We start from the raw sequence: 20,187 nt of genomic DNA, 5'->3' as shown, positions 1-20,187 counted from the left end.
CACAGCTATCCATTTTACTTAAAACTGGACAGAATTCTTTCTTGTTTTAATACTTCTTATTCCACAGATCAAAATAAAACTTATCAATGTGGTTTGCATTCATAAAACAAAGGGACGGGATTAAACAATAACAAGATGGACATAGGTTAAATATTGGCAGAACTACCGGAGGACAATTCTAATAACTTTATGGACAGGTTGTTTTGTTTTGTTGAAAGTCTCAAGTATTGTCTTTTTCAGAATATGTTAAAATGGGGAGATTATACAGATTATGCCTCTAATGTTTGGGATTTTACGCTTACAGATTACCTACTGTATCTTGAAGCATGCTGGCAAGTCAGGATCTGGGTTTCAAATCTCTATCTTTTTTTAAAGTTTACTTTTATTTATTTGAAAGGCACAGTGACAGAGCAAGAGCAATCATCCATCTACTGGTTCACTTCCCAAATATCTACAACAGCTAGGGCTGGGCAGGGCAGGAGCCAGGAACTCCATCTGGGTCTCCCATATGGGTGATAAGAACCCAAGCACTTGAACCATCATCCATTGCCTCCCAGGGTGCACATTAGCCTCAAATCTCTTTAAAACCCTTTCTGTCTTAACCGAAGAAACATTAACCTAATTAGGCAGCAGGGTGGGCCTGAGATGAAGTTTTATGTAGACAAAACATTAGAAAAGTCTTGATGGCAGGAATTTTTCTGAGAATATTCATGTGCTATTCCCCCAACCCAGCTATGGCTGATAATATTTGGCCACCTCATGGTCTTAGTGAAATGCCAACATGACAATCGTGATATATTTAAAAATTATTTTTAAATGTATTTACTTATTTATGGGCGGTAGGCAGAGAGAGCAAGTGAGCTCCTATGCACTGGTTCATTTCTCAAATGCCTACAATGGCCAGACCTAGGTCAAGCTGAAACCAGGAGCTGGGAACTCAAACCATGTGGGCAGAAGGAACTCAACTACTTGAGCCATTACCTACTGCCTCCCAGGATGTATATTAGCAGGAAGTTTGAACTGGGAGTGGAGGCAGTACTCAAGCTCAGGTTCTTTGATATGGTATGTGGGCATTCCAAGTGGCAGCTTACCAACAGGTCAAATGCCTGCCCTGATCTATTTACTTCAGATACAGTGTGATATTTCTAAAATAAAGTCTAATATTATAAAGAACTCAATTCAGCATATGAGTACAACAACATGCCACTGATTTCTGGTACCTGTCTGGAACCCCCTTCATATCCCAAGGTAATCACTTGTTGAGGAATTGAATGGCATATACAACAAATCTGTGCATCTTTTCAACTGCAGGCACTATAACTCAAAGATGATGGAAAAACTTTCAATTATAGAGTGAGCATTATTAATCTGAATCCAAACTGAAATACTCTGGGTATTGAATTCAAACTTTTGAATTGTACAGCATTTTAGATTTTACATTAGGGATGCTCAATTGGTGAAGTCTACACAAATATCCAAAATCTGAAACACTTGTCCTAAGCACTTTGGATCAGATTTGACCTGTATAAATGCTAGAAAGATTGTTAGTAATCACTAATTTTAATATTCCATTTTATAGTTCTTTATGCTGTATTTTCATGTTTGCCAAAAATTATTCCTAAGAATAGTATGATGATAGTTACATTACCATTAAATATTACAATAAGCAAAAGGTACTATTTTTAAAATTTATTTATTTGAAAGGCAGAGTTAGAGAGAGACAGGGAGAGGTCTTCCACCTGCTGGTTCACTCTCCAGATGGTTGCAATGGCCAGAGCTGTGCCAATCCGAAGCTAGGAGCCAAGAGCTTCCTCGAGGTCTTCCATATGGGTGCAAGGGCACAAGGACTTGGGACATTTTCCACTGCTTTCTTAGGCCATAGCAGAGGGCTGACTTGTAAGTGGAACAACTGGGACTTGAACCAGCAGCCATATGGGATGCCGACACTGCAGATGGTGACTTTACCTGCTAAGCCACAGCACCAGCCCCCAAAAGGTACTTTAAGAAACTATTACGTGTAGGGGGCAATGCCATCTGCAAAAAACAGCTGCCATCTGCAACACTAGTATCCTATATAGGCACTGATTAGTGTCCCAGCTGTTCCACTTCCAATCCAATGGCCTGGGAAAAGCAGCAGAAAATGGCTCGAATGTTTGACCCCTGCCATCCATGCCGGAGACCCAGATAAAGCTTCTGGCTTCAGCCTGGTCCAACCATGGCAGTAGTAGCCATCTGAGGAGTAAACTGGTGGATGGAAGCTCACTCTAACTCTTTCAAATAAACAAATAAGTCATATAATATATCATATATATATATATAAAAGAAATATTTATATGGATAGTAATCAAAATTTGCCTGAATAAATTACATTTTCTTACACTAAGGTGCTAATTCTTAATTGTTTTTTATGTACCTCTTAAACAATCAGATGAATTTTCTGAACTCTATCTTCGGGGGAAAAAAGCACATATATGGCTACAATACACATAAACACAAAAATATGCATCTTTACAGAGGTACTTCAAAAATGAGAAAAGTTTATTTTGGTGCAAAAACAATTGAAATTCATGTATAGTTCTTTCAAAAAATGCACTCTCCATGAATTTTTGTAGACTCCTTATATATGTACCCACATACACTGAATCTGACATTGACAAACGTCTAGGGCTGTCTAGATTTGAATCTTGAGAATTTACTGCATGATTTTCAACAATTTCCTTGCTTCTCTATGCCACAGTTTGCTTATCTACAGAATGTGGAGACTAATAGTCCTTACCTCATTGGTTTGAGAATTGAGTTATTGTGATTTTAAAGGGCTTAGGACACTATCTGGCATGTATGCTCCCAAAATCTTTTATTTATTTATTTTTTTTATTTTTTTGACAGGCAGAATGGACAGTGAGAGAGAGAGACAGAGAGAAAGGTCTTCCTTGTGCCGTTGGTTCACCCTTCAATGGCCGCCACGGCCGGTGCGCTGTAGCCAGCACACTGCGCTGATCCGAAGGCAGGAGCCAGGTGCTTATCCTGGTCTCCCATGTGGGTGCAGGGTCCAAGGACTGCACTCCCGGGCCATAGCAGAGAGCTGGCCTGGAAAAGGGGCAACCGGGACAGAATCCGGCACCCCGACCGGGACTAGAACCCGGTGTGCTGGCGCCACAAGGAGGAGGATTAGCCTATTGAGCCGTGGCGCCAGCCGCTCCCAAAATCTTAACTTTGATAATGATCCTGCCATTTTGTAAGCCCTCTAAAGCTCACAAACGGAATGAGTAACCCAGGTTTAGAATTATTGCTTACCCAATGTTAAGACAGGCATCATAGGTGCTATCTAAATCCATGCTAATTTATTCTAGAATAAATCCATACTGAAAGCATAAAATGACAGGCATTTTGTCAATTCATTTACTTAGAATTTTGTTACAACTTTTTGACTTGTTCCAGTTAATATCTGGATTATCTGGTGTGGCTGGATATCAGTTAAAAACAGTCGAGTTCCTGGCTCATGGCTTAAGCCTGACCCAGACCTTGTTGTTGCATCAATTTGGGAAGTGAACCAGCATACAGATCTATTTCTCCCTCCCTCTCTGTCGCTCAGCTTTTCAAATAAATGTTTCTTTTTTAAACAACTTATTTAGAAAATAAGTTGAGAGAGAATAAACAATCTATTCCAAATGATAAAACTAATAACACAATTATGGTGAACTTCCAAAATATTTGACCTATGATTTTCTCCTACTGTTTCTTTCCATCAGGATTACAGATAAGATTCACCTGCAGAGAACTGAGTGACACTTAAAGAAAACCAAATTTTTGGTCTAATAATCCTTGTATACCTAAAGAATTCACCTTTCTGAAGTAAACAATACCTTGTTTTGAATGTGACTTTATATACAAAAAACTGAAAATGTCTGCAAAAGTAATGCCAGCATTTACAGTATTAGTCTTACCTCACTATTACACGAACAGATGAAATTCTGGCTTTCTGAAGTATCTAGATGACACTCTCCTGCAAAAATTTCTTTCTGTTCATTCTGTACACAGAGTTCCAAGCCTTTGACAGGAGGTGATTTAATGAAAGGAAGCAAGCAGTTATGGTCAGGGAAGGACACTTCCGGAGCATAACCTTTGGAAGTTTCATTTGTTTCCAACAGAGGGTCTGCAGAACATCTTTCCACTTTGGGGAACTCCTCAAATTCACTGAGTTCAAAAGATTCTAATGTACTATTTATAGACACATATTTTGCTGGGTTGCTGTGTTCTACCACTTTTCGGGATGATCTTATGACTTTGTTCTGATTGCTATAAAACAGAGCTACCCACATATGCAGTAAAAGCTTCACTTCCTCCACATTATCAGGCAAATCAGTGTTCCAGGGCCTGAGATTTTAAAGAAAGAACACACAAAAATCACTAAAAATAGTTCTTTTGGTTGCTTATCATAAAAGTCTCTACTATTAACTTCAGTTTTGCCTTTTTATTTTTAAATTTAAACATGAATAAATATGAAACTTGCAAATAACTCTAACCCACTCATTTAGAAAGAATAGAACTGACAATCAAAATATGTAGGTGACTTCTTTCAAATCATGAAACCTGTATCACCATCGTCTGAACATGGATCTCCCAAATCCTAGACCAGCATTTGCTTTTCTGTAACATAAACTTTTGCTGGACATGATATACTTAAGATATGAATAATGCTTTCAAAGCAACTACCCAAATCCTTATTGCCTTGGTTTTCCTAATTCTGGCTAATTAATATTTTTGTGTTCTAAGTATAAGACTTGTGTCTTATAATTTTTACTATAACACAAATAGAAAATACTTCTTATTTTTGTCTTCTAATTGTTGAAAAAGTCTAAAAATTAGAATATCTGGGCAATTTAGCTGAATTGTATATACTGTTTTAGATTACAGTTAATATCATAAAACTACAAAATGACATATAAAACATTTCTTGCCTCTGAATGGTTAAAGCAAGCAGATAGACTGAGAATGATTTAGGGAAGCTGCATTGTTAGGCTGCAGTTAAACAGGATTAAAGCTAAGGAAATGATTCTTATAAGCTTAAGTATATATGTGAATATAAGTATATATGAATAGGTGCAAGGGAAGAAATCTGATAACTGTAAATTCCATTGGGTCATTCCATATAGCTAATGCTAACTGCCAACAGTCATGGGCCAATCACTGTGCAAAACCCTAATATATGTAATCACCTTAGGATATAACCATTACTAAACCCATACTCTTAAGAGTGTTGCCCATAGACTGTCATCCTCCATTGGCATCACCTGGAAATTTGTTAGAAATGTAGATTCTTGACCTCATCCCAAACAGACTACCCTAGAATCTGCAGTTCAGTGAACTCCTTGGATAATACATATACACAATGAAGACTGAAAAGCAGTGTCCAGAAGCAGATAACTTGCCCACAGTACAGAGGTGATAAACTGAAGAGCCTAGATTCAAACCTAGATTAGTCTAAACTGCAAAGCCTGGCTGTTAACTACCCTATTATTATTGCTTTAATCCCTTCTTAAGGAAGATTAATAGAACAACCCTAAATAAAACCACTCAGTTCCTATTACTCTGACCAATGTTTTGAATATTTCCTCGTGAACTTAAGTCTGTAAAGCATAATCTCTATCTCACACTACCAAACTACTTTCACACACAACATAACACTTCTTTTTCCTCAAAGTCTCGCACAGGTTTCTTGTCTCAGTACACTGATCTCAACAGAAAAGTTACATCATTTGCATTATATTTCACTCATACTTACCCATGTAATGCTCTTACAACAGTTTTTTCTAGTGGATTATTTGTATATTTGCTATCTAAGCTGAATGCATATTCTGCTTCACATTTGAATGTGACCTTCAAGGAGCCATCACAACTAAATACGTTATGAGAGTAATAAACATTTTTAAGGTTGGAAGACATCAATCGACTCTTGCGCTTTATCAATGGATCCTCAGAAAGCTTTTGTAGTGGGGAGGTGTTTTGCTGATGCCGAAAAGGCATGACTTTTCCCACTGGGGTTCCTGCATCAGGGCCTTTTGTCCCATTCTTGGCAAAGGCAGGACCTGGTATCCCTCTCTGTTGTAGATATTTCTTGGAGTGTTCTGCAAGGAGTAGGGCATATGAATGTTCCACAGCAACAAAAGTGTTTTGGCTTGCATCTGAAGGGGCTGACGTTTCCGCAGTAAGTGCTGACTGGACTTTTGCAGGGGCCTGACTACAAGAAACCAAGTTCTCTTCATCTTGGCTGACAGTTAAGTCTGACCCTGAATTACTCTTCTTATCAGAGGATGGCTTAACTAATAGTCCACCTTTCTGACTTTTAATTCCCCTATGATATTCATGGTCAGATGTACCTCGCAAAGTACTTTCTTTAGGGAGCACATTATCATTTTGTAGCAATTCAGTGCAAGGAAGGTTTCTAGGCTCAGTTGATAGCGTGGAAGAAGTAGCAGATCGTAATGCTAGGTCAGCTAACATATTTAGGGCCTGGGAATCATAGTTAATAATGGAGTTTTCAGTAAGATCTTTCTGATCCACTGTGGTATTTTCTGGTTGAGCTGTATTTACATTAATAGCATCTTTTGGGCCATCTGATGAAACTTGTGATTCAAGCTGTGAAACAGTTTCTCCTTTGGCTTCCATATGAAAAGAAGAGAAAAAAAGACAATATAATGTTTGCTTTTCATAGAATTCTCTACCATATTACTATGCCTTAGCAAAAATTAATGGTTAAGTCAACATATTCAAGATAAGTTACACAGATTACATATTAAAGTTTCACCATCTCTTCCAACCCTCATATCAATTATGGCGCATCAACCAAAGGAACAAATCCTAAGTATATTCATTAATTTAATGGGAAAAATGTACTTACTGGACTATATGTTAGCTTAAGAAATATAAAAAAAGAAATAAAACAAATGGAAAATAGAAATGAGACCTGCCTTGGAGAGCTTACAATCTAGTTGGGACTTAAAAATATAGAAGTTTGGGGCTGGCATTGTGATATAGCAGGTAAAACTACTGCCTGTGATACAGCCAACCCATATCGGCACCAGTTCAAGTCCTGATTGTTTCACTTCCGATCCAGCTCTCTGCTAAAGGCCTAAGAAATCAGTGAAGATGGCCCAAGTCCTTGGGTCCCTGCTACTCACATGGGAAGCCTGGAAGAAGCTATCAGCTTTGGCCTGGTCCAGCCACCATCATTATCTGGGGACTGAACTAGGGGATGGAAGATCGATTTTCTCTGTAACTCTTTCAAATAAATAAATCAAATAAATAAATCCAAAAAAAGGGAATGAAGGGAGGGAGGGAGGGAAGCAGGGAAGGAAGGAAAGAAGGAAGGAGGAAAGGAGGGAAAAGAATATAGACGTTTGAGGGGCAGGCATTGTAGCATAGCAGGTAAAGCCATTGCCTGTGATGCCAGCATCCCACATGGGCGCCAGTTGGTGTCTTGGCTACTCCACTTCTGATCTAGCTCCCTGCTAATCAACTGGGAAAAGCAGTAGAAGATGACCTAAGTGTTTGGCCCCTGCTGCCCCCATGAGGGAGACACAAGTGAAGCTCTGGGCTACAATCTTGCCACTGTACCCATCTGGGAAGTGAACCAGTCCATGGAATATCTTGTATATCTCTCCCTTGCTCTGTAACTCTTTCAAGTAAGTAAATAAATAAATCTTTTAAAAACTTTATATAGAATTTTGAAGTACATATTATAGTCTTTCTCAGAACCATGTCCCCTTCAAAACTTCTCAAGAAACCACCAATGTTCAAATAGATTTTTTAAAAATGATTTTAGGGATGGGGCTGGTGCTGTGGCGTAGCCAGTAGAGCCGCTGCCTGTAGTGCCAGAGTCCCATATGGGCGCCGCCTCAAGTCCCGGCTGCTCCACTTCTGATCCAGCTCTCTGCTATGGCCTGGGAAAGCAGTGGAAGATGGCCCAAGTCTCTGGGTCCCTGCATACATGTGGGAGACCTGGAAGAAGCTCCTGACTCCTGGCTTTGGATCAGCACAGTTCCAGCTGTTGTGGCCATCTAGGGAGTGAACCAGCAGGAGAAAGACCTCTCTCTCTCTCTGCCTCTGCCTCTCTGTAACTCTACCTTTCAAATAAATAAATCAATCAAAAGGAAAAAGGAAAGAAAAATTATTTTAGGAGCCGGCACAGTGGCGAAGTGGGTTAAAGCCCTGGATGCAGCACCAGCACCTCATATGAACTCCAGTTCAAGTCCTGGCTGCTCTACACCCAATCCAGCTCCCTGCTAATGCCTGGTAAAGCAGCGAAGGATGGCCCAGGTCCTTGGGCCCCTGCACCCATGTGGGAGACCTGAAGAAGCTCCTAGCTTCAGATTGGCTCAGCTCTGGCCATTGCGGCCATTTGAACCAGTGGATGGAGGACCTCTCTCTCTGTAATTCTGTCATTCAAATAAATAAAATAAATCTTCAAAAGAAAATAAGCTGATTTTAATTGTAACGTATAGGAATAATGATATGAATAAAAAATTAAGTCATGACCCTTAGATTCGCTCTTATTCAGAATCACTAATTTCATCACCTTCTACAATTTTATTTCCAGTACTGAAAACATTCCCCTTTATTTGCAAAAGAGCAAATCTACTGATAGCCTTCTTTTCTGTAGACAATCAAATCTATCCATTTGTCTTTCATTAGAAAATTTACATTCTCCTGTGATTTGCTTAGGTAGTCTCAGAACATTAATTATTACTCCTTAAATGCTGCCATTATGAAGGATGAAGTTCACAACTATACTAAATAGCAAGTCCCTGTTGTAGATCACTGGATTGATAGCAAAACTATCTGTGTTCCTTTACAAAATTAAATAGTAGCAGGTTTGAAATGAATTAACAACCTGCTATGAAAGCACTTAATAGAATTAGGAGGGTGTACATGGGAAAGAAAATAAAATTAATCTATCAGTGCCCAGTTTTTATTTAAAATAGCAAAATCCAAGGGAGGTAGATGGAAGAAAGAAATCTAAAGCTCAAAATTATCTTTTTAGTCTCATGGGTATATTGAAAACATGTATTTTGTGATCTGATCATTTACTGATACTTTCTTCATCCCATCTTTAATAATATTATGGCATATATATATACATATATACCTATATCATCTCTTAAATATATCACTTATAAGTAAAGCCTATATAACAAATATCACTGAAGAAAAACGGTACAGTTTAATAAATATATATAGTCTCACATAAATCAATTATGGATTTGTTTTAGATTCACAGTTAAAAATACAACAGTGATAATTTCTATTTAAGACATACAGATATGAAAAGACAACATGAGTGAACTGTATAAAAAAATCTACAGTTCAGTGAATAAAAAACTATTAAAAACTCAAGAAGAGAAAGTCATTAGTTTCAGTAACAAAATGATTGACTTAAACAATTCTTTGAGTCTGATAAAAAATTTAAATCAGTAATTTTCAAACTGAGACTAATATGGCTATGTTCCATCTGCCTTATTAAACTCTAATACTTCAATAACTGAAAGAAATTAGTATAAATGATTAAGAAATGGAATTAAGAGATTATCTTGAAATTTTATCTTGGAATGTGTCTGCACAATACTTACAGATATAAGTACTACAAATTAGCCTATTTTTGAACATACAATCTGAAAACTTTTTCTGGCCTCACTATTCTGCAATATCCAATTGTATACTACCTCCCATCAATCAATGTATAAATAAGTATCTGAAAGCCAGTTCAGCACAAAGAACTCAAGTGATACTGCTAAGAATATATCTATCTATTTACATAATTTTTTTGAATTTGAAAGGCAGAGAAACAGAGAGGGGGAGAATGCAAGAGTTGAGAAAGAAAGAGAAAAATGTATCTTCCATCTGCTGATTCACTCTCCAAATGGCCACAACAGCCGAGGCATGGTCAGGCTGAAGCCAGGAGTCTGGAACCCCATCTGGGTTTCCTTCTTGGGTGGCAGGGGCCCAAGTACTTTGGCTATCCTCTGATGCTTTCCCAGGCAAATAAGCAGGGAGCTGGATTAGAAACAGGGCGGCAGGGAGTCGAAATGGCATTCCAATATGGGATGCAGACGTCACAAGTGACAGCTTAACCTGATGCATCGCAACACTGGTCCCTATTTTCATGTTTATAAGCTATCTGGAAAAATAGGATCAAGATACATCAAATCATTAGAAAATAGTATGATTTAAATTCTACAATGGTCTCAAAAACCTAAAAGGAGACAGAGAGAGATCAGTGACGGTCAAACCATGAGGCAATGCCTCCTTGTGGAAGTAGAATTTAGCTGTGCAGAACCTAGATGGAGAAGAATTGCATAACCATGAAAGTACATATGATACACATCAGGACTCACTGACTAAGCAAAAGGGAAAGAACATGTCAATAATAGTAGGAGCCGAATTTGATCCAACGGTTAAGATACTGCTTGGGACACCCACAACCATATGGGAGTACCTGAGTATGGATTAAGCTCCTGGTTTCGGCTAGGGACCATTGCGGTCATTTAGGGAGTGAACCAGCAGATAGTACATCTGTCTGTCTCTCCCTCACTCTCTGTAATTCTGCCTAATAAATAAATCAATCTTTTTTAAAAAAAGTTTCTATCTAGTGAGCAACTGGAAATACAGGAGTTCTCAGTGGTTCATATAATGAAATTTTATCATTCAGTAAAGAAAAAATAGAAAACTAAAATAACTTTTTAAATTAATGCATTTTAAACCAAATACAGGATTTTGGATTACTGACATTTTTTATGAATCTGTTTATAATTCCTTTTAGGCAAACTTATAACCTACTTTTGAAACTGATTATGGTCTAGAAAAATAGCACCAGATGTTACTTGCTTATACATTTAGTCATAAATAAGGCTATTTATATCCTAACTGTAGACAATTCAAATCAGGTTCAGGCTTTATGCAAAGTAAAAAGTAGAATCTAATTTGAGAAGGCTAAAATCATTGCAACCAAGTGCCTTATTCATGTTAGTGTCTGAACTAAAGATTATAGAAGAATTACTGGTAAAATTCAACTGCTTGTATATTATCTCAATATATTATCTTGTAATCTTTATTACATCTGTATTGTGGTGTTTACATTCACAGGAAGAATATTTCTTACCAGGTTGTGGCTGCTTTCTGATTCTGGGATTTTGGTTGCCTTTTACTATATTTACCCTCTGTTTGTGAAGAGATTTCTTCATAGATGTTTTATTTCTTAAAACAGTTTTGACTGGAGATTTTTCTTGTTTCCTTGCCCTCTTAGCATTTGTTGACACTGGAACAGCTTTAGAAATAGGAGCTTCTTGGTTCTTCCTATTCAATTTGGTTTTCTGTACAAACTGTGCTGTCAACACTTCCGCACCTGATGTGGAAAAAGATGCTATTTTTAAAGGAGTAGGGGTTCAGATATTATCCGCACAGCTTTTTCCTTTTCCGTTGGTTCATCCCCCAAATGTTTACTACAGTCGGTGCCTTGTGCCAATCTGCAGCCAGGAGCCAGGTGCTTCCTCCCCATCTCTCATGCGGGTGCAGGGACCCAAGCACTTGGGCCATCCTCCACTGCCTTCCCGGGCCACAGCAGAGAGTTGGACTGGAAGAGGAGCAACTGGGACAGAATCTGGCGCCCCAACCGGGACTAGAACCCGGGGTGCTGGCACCGCAGGCGGAGGATTAGCTAAGTGAGCCGTGGTACTGGCCTTTTTTTTTTTTTTGGATCCAGCTCTCTGCTATGGCTTGGGAAAGCAGTAGAAGATGGCTTAACTTCTTTGGCCCCTGCACCGCGTGGGAGATGCAGAAGTAGCTCCTGGCTCCTGACTTTGGATCAGTGCAGCTCCGGCCATTGCAGCCATTGGGGGAGTGAATCAGCGGATAGAAGACCTCTCTCTCTCTGCCACTCCGTAACTCTGCCTTTCAAATAAGTAAATCTAAGTTTTAATACTTTATGAAAAATAATATTTTCAGAAAAGATGGGATAATTGAACAAAGTCTGCACCTGGTTTCATTTCCTACAAATATACTATCTTACAAAAATATCTCTTTTACAAAATATTCTGCTTTGCATTTCATATGGAAGAAAATGGCTAAAGGTAGAAGTAGGAAGGGTGCAAACAATACTATCTGCTTATAGTATACTCTTAAAGAGTTAATACATTATTTCTCACTGAGAACACTAAATATGATATTAAGTAGTTTAAAAAACTGTGATGAGTGTTAGTGAAATGTAGGGGGGAAAAGAGACTTTCACTTAATCTTTTGGGAATTAGAGAAAGAAATACTTTTTAGAAAAGCTTTCAGAATCTCTTAATGTTGTACATTTCCCTCGATCTAATTAATATTCTCTGTACTAAGCTATTCTACAAAATAAATCAACATATTTATTTTTTTTTAAGAATCAGATTTCTCATTCCATTCCAGTTGTACTTTCTAAAATCAGGCAAAATATAAATTAAGCAGGAAAACAGTTAAATTAAAAAGAAAAAGAAAGATTAGACAACCAAAACATAGGAGGAAACATTTCTAATATTTGCATATACAGGAAGGAAGGCCACTCAGAAACCCAGGTACTGGGAAAAAAAAAAAAAGTGAAATAACAAGGTAATCTTGTGGGATTATTCCGCTTATACTTATTGCTCAATGACATGTTTCTCAAATTGCAAGTAATAATCCACTGCAGAGCTATAAAATAAATTTGATGTGTCACAACTAGAATTCTTTCTCAAATGATATAAAAAACAGAATAGAAATTAGCAAATTATACTACACAGAGTAAATGTTTTTTTGAAATTTTTGTTTCAGTCATGCATAAATTTGTAGGTATATATTTCATACAGTAGATATAATTAAAAACATTTGAGAAAAAGGAACAGTGTATATTGAGTTACATATAATCTATTAATACTTTGAAGCAAATTAGTTCACACAGAGCAAAAACTCAGTATGTTGGCCTGAAATATATTTACAGCAGGGGTACAATATGACCCAATGCTTTATACTGCCATACTTTCTATAACTCTCCTGATACACATACATCCATACCACTATTCAAATTGTAACAGGCCGGAAATTACTATTTGTTAAGCCACAGTGTAGAACTTTAATTAATGGGGATCATACAGTTATCCCAGATGGTAATTCTTTGGACACCAACAATCTCAAATTCAAATCATTATAGATTGTGTTAGCAAAATTACTCCATGAAGTGCCAAGAGTATACATTTTCAGCTCTCTGTCACAACTGCTCACCTCTGTCATTGAAGCATGAGAGTAGACAGCACACAGAATGACAGAGTGGTACTTTGGTTATAGTGTGCTGACAATTTTATTAGAAGTTACATAGCATATGATTCTCTACTCCTTTTGAGGAAATATACTAAATATAATTCGAGATGAATCCAACCTAGTTATGGTCTGCTATGCACTAAAGTGCATTTGTCAATATACTAAATGGCTCTAGACTGTGATTCTCAATTTTCAAGGGGCATCAAAATCACTTGTAGGACTTTTTCAGTACGTTTCCAGGGCACTGTACATTTCATCTAAGTATGTCTGTCATTGGATCCAAGTAATCACTTTAAGAACTCTGTTATGGGGCTAGCGCTTTGGTGCAGTGGGTCAAGCCACTGCTTGTGATGCAAGCATCCCAAATGGGCATAGGTTCAAGTCCTGGATGCTCTACTTCTGATTCTACTCCTTGCTAATAACCTAGGGAAAGCAGCAGAAAATATGGCTGGGTCATAAAGAAGTTGTTTGTAGATCCTGGCATCAGCCTGACCATTGCAGCCTTGTAGGTAGTAAACCAACAAATGGAAGATCACTGTAACTCTGCTTTTCAAATGAATTTTTAAAAAATCCTTAAAAAAGAGAAATAAACAAATCTTTAAAAAAAAAGACAAAAAGAACTCTGCAACTGTTACACAATGGATTAGAAACTGCCCCAGACTGCTTTAGTTTTCAGTGTTTAGACTGTCAGCTATCATTTTTTGTTGCTAATGGTGTACCAGATTTTAGAAGATCTTCTACTACCAACTCCATCTGTCTGAAGATGGTACAAAAACTGAATGATCACCTTTCTTAGAATAGAAAGTAAATATAGTTTGAGTTACAGGTAAAACATATGTTTTTGGTGGGTAAACTTTTAAGATATATTAGTTTTTCCTATTTCTTGGTTTTTAGCTATTACTTAGACAGTGTTTCTCAAGCTTTAGCATACAAATAAGTCATGTGGAGAGAAATGCTTGTGTTTCTAACAAACTTCTAGCATGCTGCAAAACTGCAGTCCACATGAATTCAGACAGGAATAGGGTTTGAATAAAATAGTGATTATTATAATAATCCAAATATACTGTGCTTACCTCTTTTTCTTTTCTGAGGAAACTGTCCTTTAACCAACTCAAGAGTAGTTGGTGACTGTGATCCACTGCCTGCTCCAAGCACAGTTCTTTTAGGAAAGGGGCAGCACAAATTCACCCTTTTACTTGGTACCACAGGAAGCATGCTGGCCTTTCTCTTGGGCTGCACTCTCAGATTTGATACTGGACTCAATGGAACCACAGTTCCCTTCTTTGCTTTCAACCTTTCTTTAGAATTATTTTCTGTTTCATTGTCTTTTCTTACTTCTGCCTCTGAGTCAAGAAATTCAGGATCTGGAGTCATAACTAAAGAAAATCCAGCATCACAAATTCCATCTGAAATACAAGGAGACTGAGAATCCTCTGCTAACAAATCCAAGGCAGTAGATACTTCTAAAATGTAACCACTAGGATCTGAAAAATAAGACTTCAACAGATTTAAAGACTCTAAAGGGCACTTTTCAGCTGGAGGAACCAAGTCAAAACCATCTGACAGTTTTCCAGAGAATGCGGTCTCTCTAATTCCATCCTGAAGAGCAGCAGTCAATGAAGGGCTTCTGTCCTCCATACACAGTTCTTGGAAATTTTGCTTTACTAATGTATTTGGATGGATTCCTTCTTCAGGAAGTGATTTTTTTGCTTCTACTAGGGCACAGTTAAGGGCAGGTAAAATAGGTATTGCCTTCAAGAAGATGTCATCTTCAACTTTCAAATCTTTCACCTCTGAAATATATTTAAGCACACATTAAAATTCTGACTTTTTTTTTTTTAACAAAACACACAGGAAAGTAGTATTTTAGGTTTCAAAATGATGGGATGATTAAATACTCTAGTTTAAAAATAATAACCTAAATGACAACAATAGGAAGACTTACTGGTACATTTCATGAATCTCCATCTATTTGAAATTAACAGACATACTGAACTAAAAAGGAATCATTTGACAAATAATTGCTAGCTAGAATGAGTAAACCCTGCTTTCCATTCCATCTCACCTGACAAGGAACTCAGTGTAAGCTCAATGGTCCTTCAAAAGGAGTAGTACCAGCCTTTGGAGCTGGCAGATGTGCTTCCTCACTTTTTTTTCTGCTTTTAAAACATCTCATTTTATCTGTGTATCACTCACTTTAAGACCTTTTTACAGGTTATAAAAGAAAACCAACTGAATTGAAAAGAGTCTTATTAACCTTATCTCATCATAATTGTTGCTAATTTCACCACTTGTTTTACCAAAAGAAATAAAAATTAGACCTCCAATGCCTAGTAGATGGAAATAGGAACTGTATGATTTCTTTTAATGAAAAAGTATGTGCAGAATTACAAAACACCAAGTTAGTCCTAGTGAAACACATTAGCACTATACCAAGTATTAAGAAAAGGAAAAGGGCGCTGTGGCGCAGTAGGTTAATCCTCCACTTGTGGCGCCAGCATCCTATATGGGCACTGGTTCTAGTCCCGGCTGCTCCTCTTCCAGTCCAGCTCTCTGCTATGGCCTGGGAAAGCGGCAGAAGATGGGCCAAGTGCTTTGGGCCCCTGCACCCACACAGGAGACCAGGAAGAAGCACCTGGCTTCTGGCTTGGGATCGGTGCAACTCCGGCCGTTGCGGCCATTTGAGGAGTGAACCTCAAACCATTTGAGGAGTGAAAGGAAGACCTTTCTCTCTGTCTTTCCCTCTCACTGTCTATAATTCTACCTCTCAAATAAATAAATAAATAAATATTTTTTAAAAAGAAGAAAAGGAAAAGAAGCATGAATAAGAATGAACCCTTCTTTGTAGTTTCTTACTTAAAACAGAGTAACATGTAAAGGGAAAATAAACTAGAAAAGGTCTCTATATACTATTAAGGACACAATTCACAATAAAGCAGTATTTTCTAGTCAATGTTATGTGTATTGTCTGGTGTTGTGAACTCCATCTTTAACAGTGCCTCATCCCTTCTTAAAATGAGTTATCTATTTGTAAACTGTTGATTTCTTTGGACCATTGTCTGCACAAACTTTGTAGAGTATTAATGATTTCATCACCTTTCCACACACGTTTTACTATAAATTTCATGTTGGCTATTGTTGGTTTTTTTTTTTTTTTTTTTTTTTTTGACAGGCAGAGTTAGACAGTGAGAGAGAGAGAGAGAGACAGAGAGAAAGGTCTTCCTTTTCCATTGGTTTACCCCTCAATGGCCGCTGCAGCCGGCGCACTGAGCGCTGATCCGAAGCCAGGAGCCAGGTGCTTCCTCCTGGTCTCCCATGGGGTGCAGGGCCCAAGCACCTGGGCCATCCTCCACTGCACTCCTGGGCCACAGCAGAGAGCTGGACTGGAAGAGGAGCAACCAGGGCAGAATCCAGCACCCCAACCGGGACTAGAATCCAGGTTGCCAGCACCACAGGCGGAGGATTAGCCTAGTGAGCTGTGGCGCCAGCCAGCTATTGTTTTAATTTTCGCAGAATTCAAGTTTATTTTTCTCTTCAACTGATGTCTTATCCTTTAAAGTGCCTTACACTAGACCCGAGATATATTATAAAAAAGCCGGTCCAAGTTTATTTTGGTGCATAAACAAAACTGAAATCCATGCATAGTTTTTTCATAATATGTACTTTCCATAAATTTTTTTGAAGATCCTTTACATGAATTAAGGCAGACTAGAGTCTTTCCATCTTTTTATTCATTATCTCCCCCAAGAGCTATTTCAGACTTAAGTTTTTCCCCTAATTGGCCTCTGGAATTTTAATATCACACATATATTACATATTTGTTCATGTACTACATGAGTAAAAAATTTTTCCCCCAAAGCTAAGTTTTGGTCCTTTTTTTTTTTTTTTAAGATTTTATTCATTTATTTGAGAGGTAAAGTTACAGACAGTGAAAGGAAGAGACAGAGGGAAAGGTCTTCCATCCGCTGGTTCACTCCCCAAATGGCCACAACAGCCGGAGCTGAGCCGATCCGACGCCAGAAGCCAGGAGCTCCTTCCCATTCTCCCATGTGGGTGCAGGGGCTCAAGGACTTGGGCCATCTTCTACTGCTCTCACAGGCCACAGCATGAAGTTGAATTGGAAGAGGAACAGCCGGCCGGGACTAGAACCAGCACCCATATAGGATGCCAGCACCACAGGCAGATGATTAACCTACTGTACCACGGCACCGGCCCCTGGTCCTTTCAAGAGTCAACATCACCCTGTGAATACATGGGCTAGAGAAGAAGGAAACCAACAGTCCCGACAGAGGGAACAGTATCTATGAAGACCCTGAGTTATAGTTAGATAACAGATCATAGTAAAAGTATCTTTTAGCAAATGTTGTTCAATAACAAATGAGTTCAATTTTGAAAAGCTGAATTTGAGGAACCTTTGAAATAACTCAGTGAAAACATCAATGGATAGTTTGGAGACAGATCTGAAGCTCAGAGGAAAGGGAAAGCCTACAAAGGAGGCCAAGAAGGATCAACCTGGGGGGCTGATGCTGTAACACAATGGGTTAAGCCACTGACTATCAGAGTGCTGGCTAGAGTCACTGTACTCCACTGCCAATCCAGCTCCCTACTAATGCTCCTAGAAAAGCAGCAAACGATATCCAAGGTACTGGGGCACCTGCTACCCATGTGAAGACCCAAATGGAGTTCCTGGCTCCTGGCTTCAGCTTGGCTCAGACTAGCTATTGTGACCATTTGGGGAGTGATTCAGTATATGGAAGATCGTGAGGCCAGCACTGTGGCATGGTAGGCTAAGCTTCCACCTGTGGTGCCAGCATTCTATGTGGGCACCAGTTTGTGTCCCAGCTGCTCTTCTTCCAATCCAGCTCTCTTCTTATGGCCTGAGAAAGCAGTAGAAGATGGCTCAAGTGTTTGGGCCCATGCACCCACATGAGAAAACTGGAAGAAGCTTCTGGCTCCTGGCTTCAGATTGGCCCAGCTGTGGCCATTTGGGAAGTGAACTAGTGGATGGAAGACCTTTCTCTCTGTCTCAGTCTCTCTCTCTCTCTCTCTAACTCTACCTCTCAAATAAATAATATCTTAAAAAAAAAAAGTATATGGAAGATTGCTCACTCTCTCTCCCTCCCTCTGTGTTACTCTTTCAAATAAGTCATTCTATAAAGGAAGAAATAAAAGGAAAGGAGAGGGAGGATCAACCAGAGAGGTAACAGGATGAAAGTTATTTAAGAGGAAAAGTTAGTTAACTATCATGTGCAAATCAGATGAAGACTGAAAAATATCCAATAGACCAAGTGAACCACAAGATACTTGATTCTTACCTGTTGACAGGGATGAATGGCTTAAATGTAACCCAATTACACCTATCTGCTCACCTCCAAAATCTATACATAATGAAAATCAAAAGAAATTGTTAGGTTATTGATCTTAAAAAACAAGAATAAACATAGTAAAAATTTTTTTTTTCAAATAAAGTTGTCCTTACCTGGTTCTGATATTAAGGCTGATGATGTAAGTAAAATAAAAAAACCTCGATCATCTAAGCATTTGATGATTGCCTTTAAAATTAAAAAAGAAAGAACATTATTCTTCAAGTCTATCCTCCTTGCTCTAGCTACATTCTTCAGTGAATTTTGAGCTAATTAAAAAAAATCTTAAAATGTTATTATATACAGAATTCAGGAGAATTCTGTTCCTGGTATTAGAAACCAAAATTGTCTTAGCTCAGATAATCTTAGTTTTTTTTGTTTTTTGTCTTTGACAGGCAGAGTGGATAGTGAGAGAGAGAGAGACAGAGAGAAAGGTTTTCTTTTGCCATTGGTTCACCCTCCAATGGCTGCTGCGGTCAGCGCATCTCGCTGATCCGAAGCCAGGAGCCAGGTGCTTCTCCTGATCTCCCTTGCGGGTGCAGGGCCCAAGCACTTGGACCATCCTCCACTGCCTTCCCAGGCCATAGCAGAGAGCTGGCCTGGAAGAGGGGCAACCGGGATAGAATCCGGCGCCCCAACTGGGACTAGAACCCGGTGTGCCGGCGCCGCAAGGCGGAGGATTAGCCTGTTAAGCCGGCCTAATCTTAGTTCTACTTAACTACAAGAAACAAGTAGCATACCAAAGGTTAGTTTTAGAATAGTGTTTAAGTATATAACAAATCAATCACAAAACCCTTATTTCATTTCTTTCACTGAGATACTTGACATTCTATATCACTATCTAACTAGCGTATTCAGGATGAATCAGACATAGACATGTAAGTAGCACCTTAGGCTCACATTTTACATGAAAATTATCACAGAAGCCTGAAACTAGAAAGACTGGAAGATACCAACCAATAAAAGAGTCCTTTATACAGCATTCTAATAGATGCAAAATAATAGAGCCCCATGCAACAAGAAACACAGACAAAATAGAGATTCTTTCTATTTTGCCTCTCTACCATAGTCTTTTTTTTTTTTTTTTTTTTGACAGGCAGAGTGGACAGAGAGAGAGAGACAGAGAGAAAGGTCTTCCTTTTGCCGTTGGTTCACCCTCCAATGGCCGCCGCGGTAGTGCGCTGCGGCCGGCGCACTGCGCTGTTCCGATGGCAGGAGCCAGGTACTTCTCCTGGTCTCCCATGGGGTGCAGGGCCCAAGCACTTGGGCCATCCTCCACTGCACTCCCTGGCCACAGCAGAGAGCTGGCCTGGAAGAGGGGCAACCGGGACAGAATCCGGTGCCCCGACCGGGACTAGAACCCGGTGTGCCGGCGCCGCAAGGCGGAGGATTAGCCTATGGAGCCGCGGCGCTGGCCTCTCTACCATAGTCTTTAGTGGAATATTGAGCTTATGAAAAAGTATCTTGGAGGAAAAAAATTTACCTCTTAGTATTTTCAGTACATGGGGAA

General features: G+C 38.8%; 1 protein-coding gene across 7 annotated transcripts in view; it reads right to left on the bottom strand.

Annotated features, from left to right (window-relative positions):
* TASOR2 (transcription activation suppressor family member 2) overlaps positions 1-20,187 on the bottom strand; it is a 92,774-nt gene that overhangs the window by 19,815 nt on the left and 52,772 nt on the right. For all 7 annotated transcript variants that reach the window (XM_062211037.1, XM_062211038.1, XM_062211035.1 and 4 more), the window contains 6 exons: positions 18,794-18,866; positions 18,630-18,692; positions 14,388-15,107; positions 11,156-11,398; positions 5,783-6,659; positions 3,945-4,374 (listed from right to left, as the gene is read on the bottom strand). In XM_062211037.1, the coding sequence (XP_062067021.1) occupies positions 3,945-4,374; positions 5,783-6,659; positions 11,156-11,398; positions 14,388-15,107; positions 18,630-18,692; positions 18,794-18,866 (2,406 nt within the window). The remainder of the gene's footprint in view (positions 1-3,944; positions 4,375-5,782; positions 6,660-11,155; positions 11,399-14,387; positions 15,108-18,629; positions 18,693-18,793; positions 18,867-20,187) is intronic.

Source organism: Lepus europaeus, chromosome 14 (assembly GCF_033115175.1).
Source record: "Lepus europaeus isolate LE1 chromosome 14, mLepTim1.pri, whole genome shotgun sequence".
Lineage (NCBI taxonomy): Eukaryota > Metazoa > Chordata > Mammalia > Lagomorpha > Leporidae > Lepus > Lepus europaeus.
Note: the sequence above shows the minus strand (reverse complement) of the source record. Positions and strands in the feature narration are given on the sequence as shown.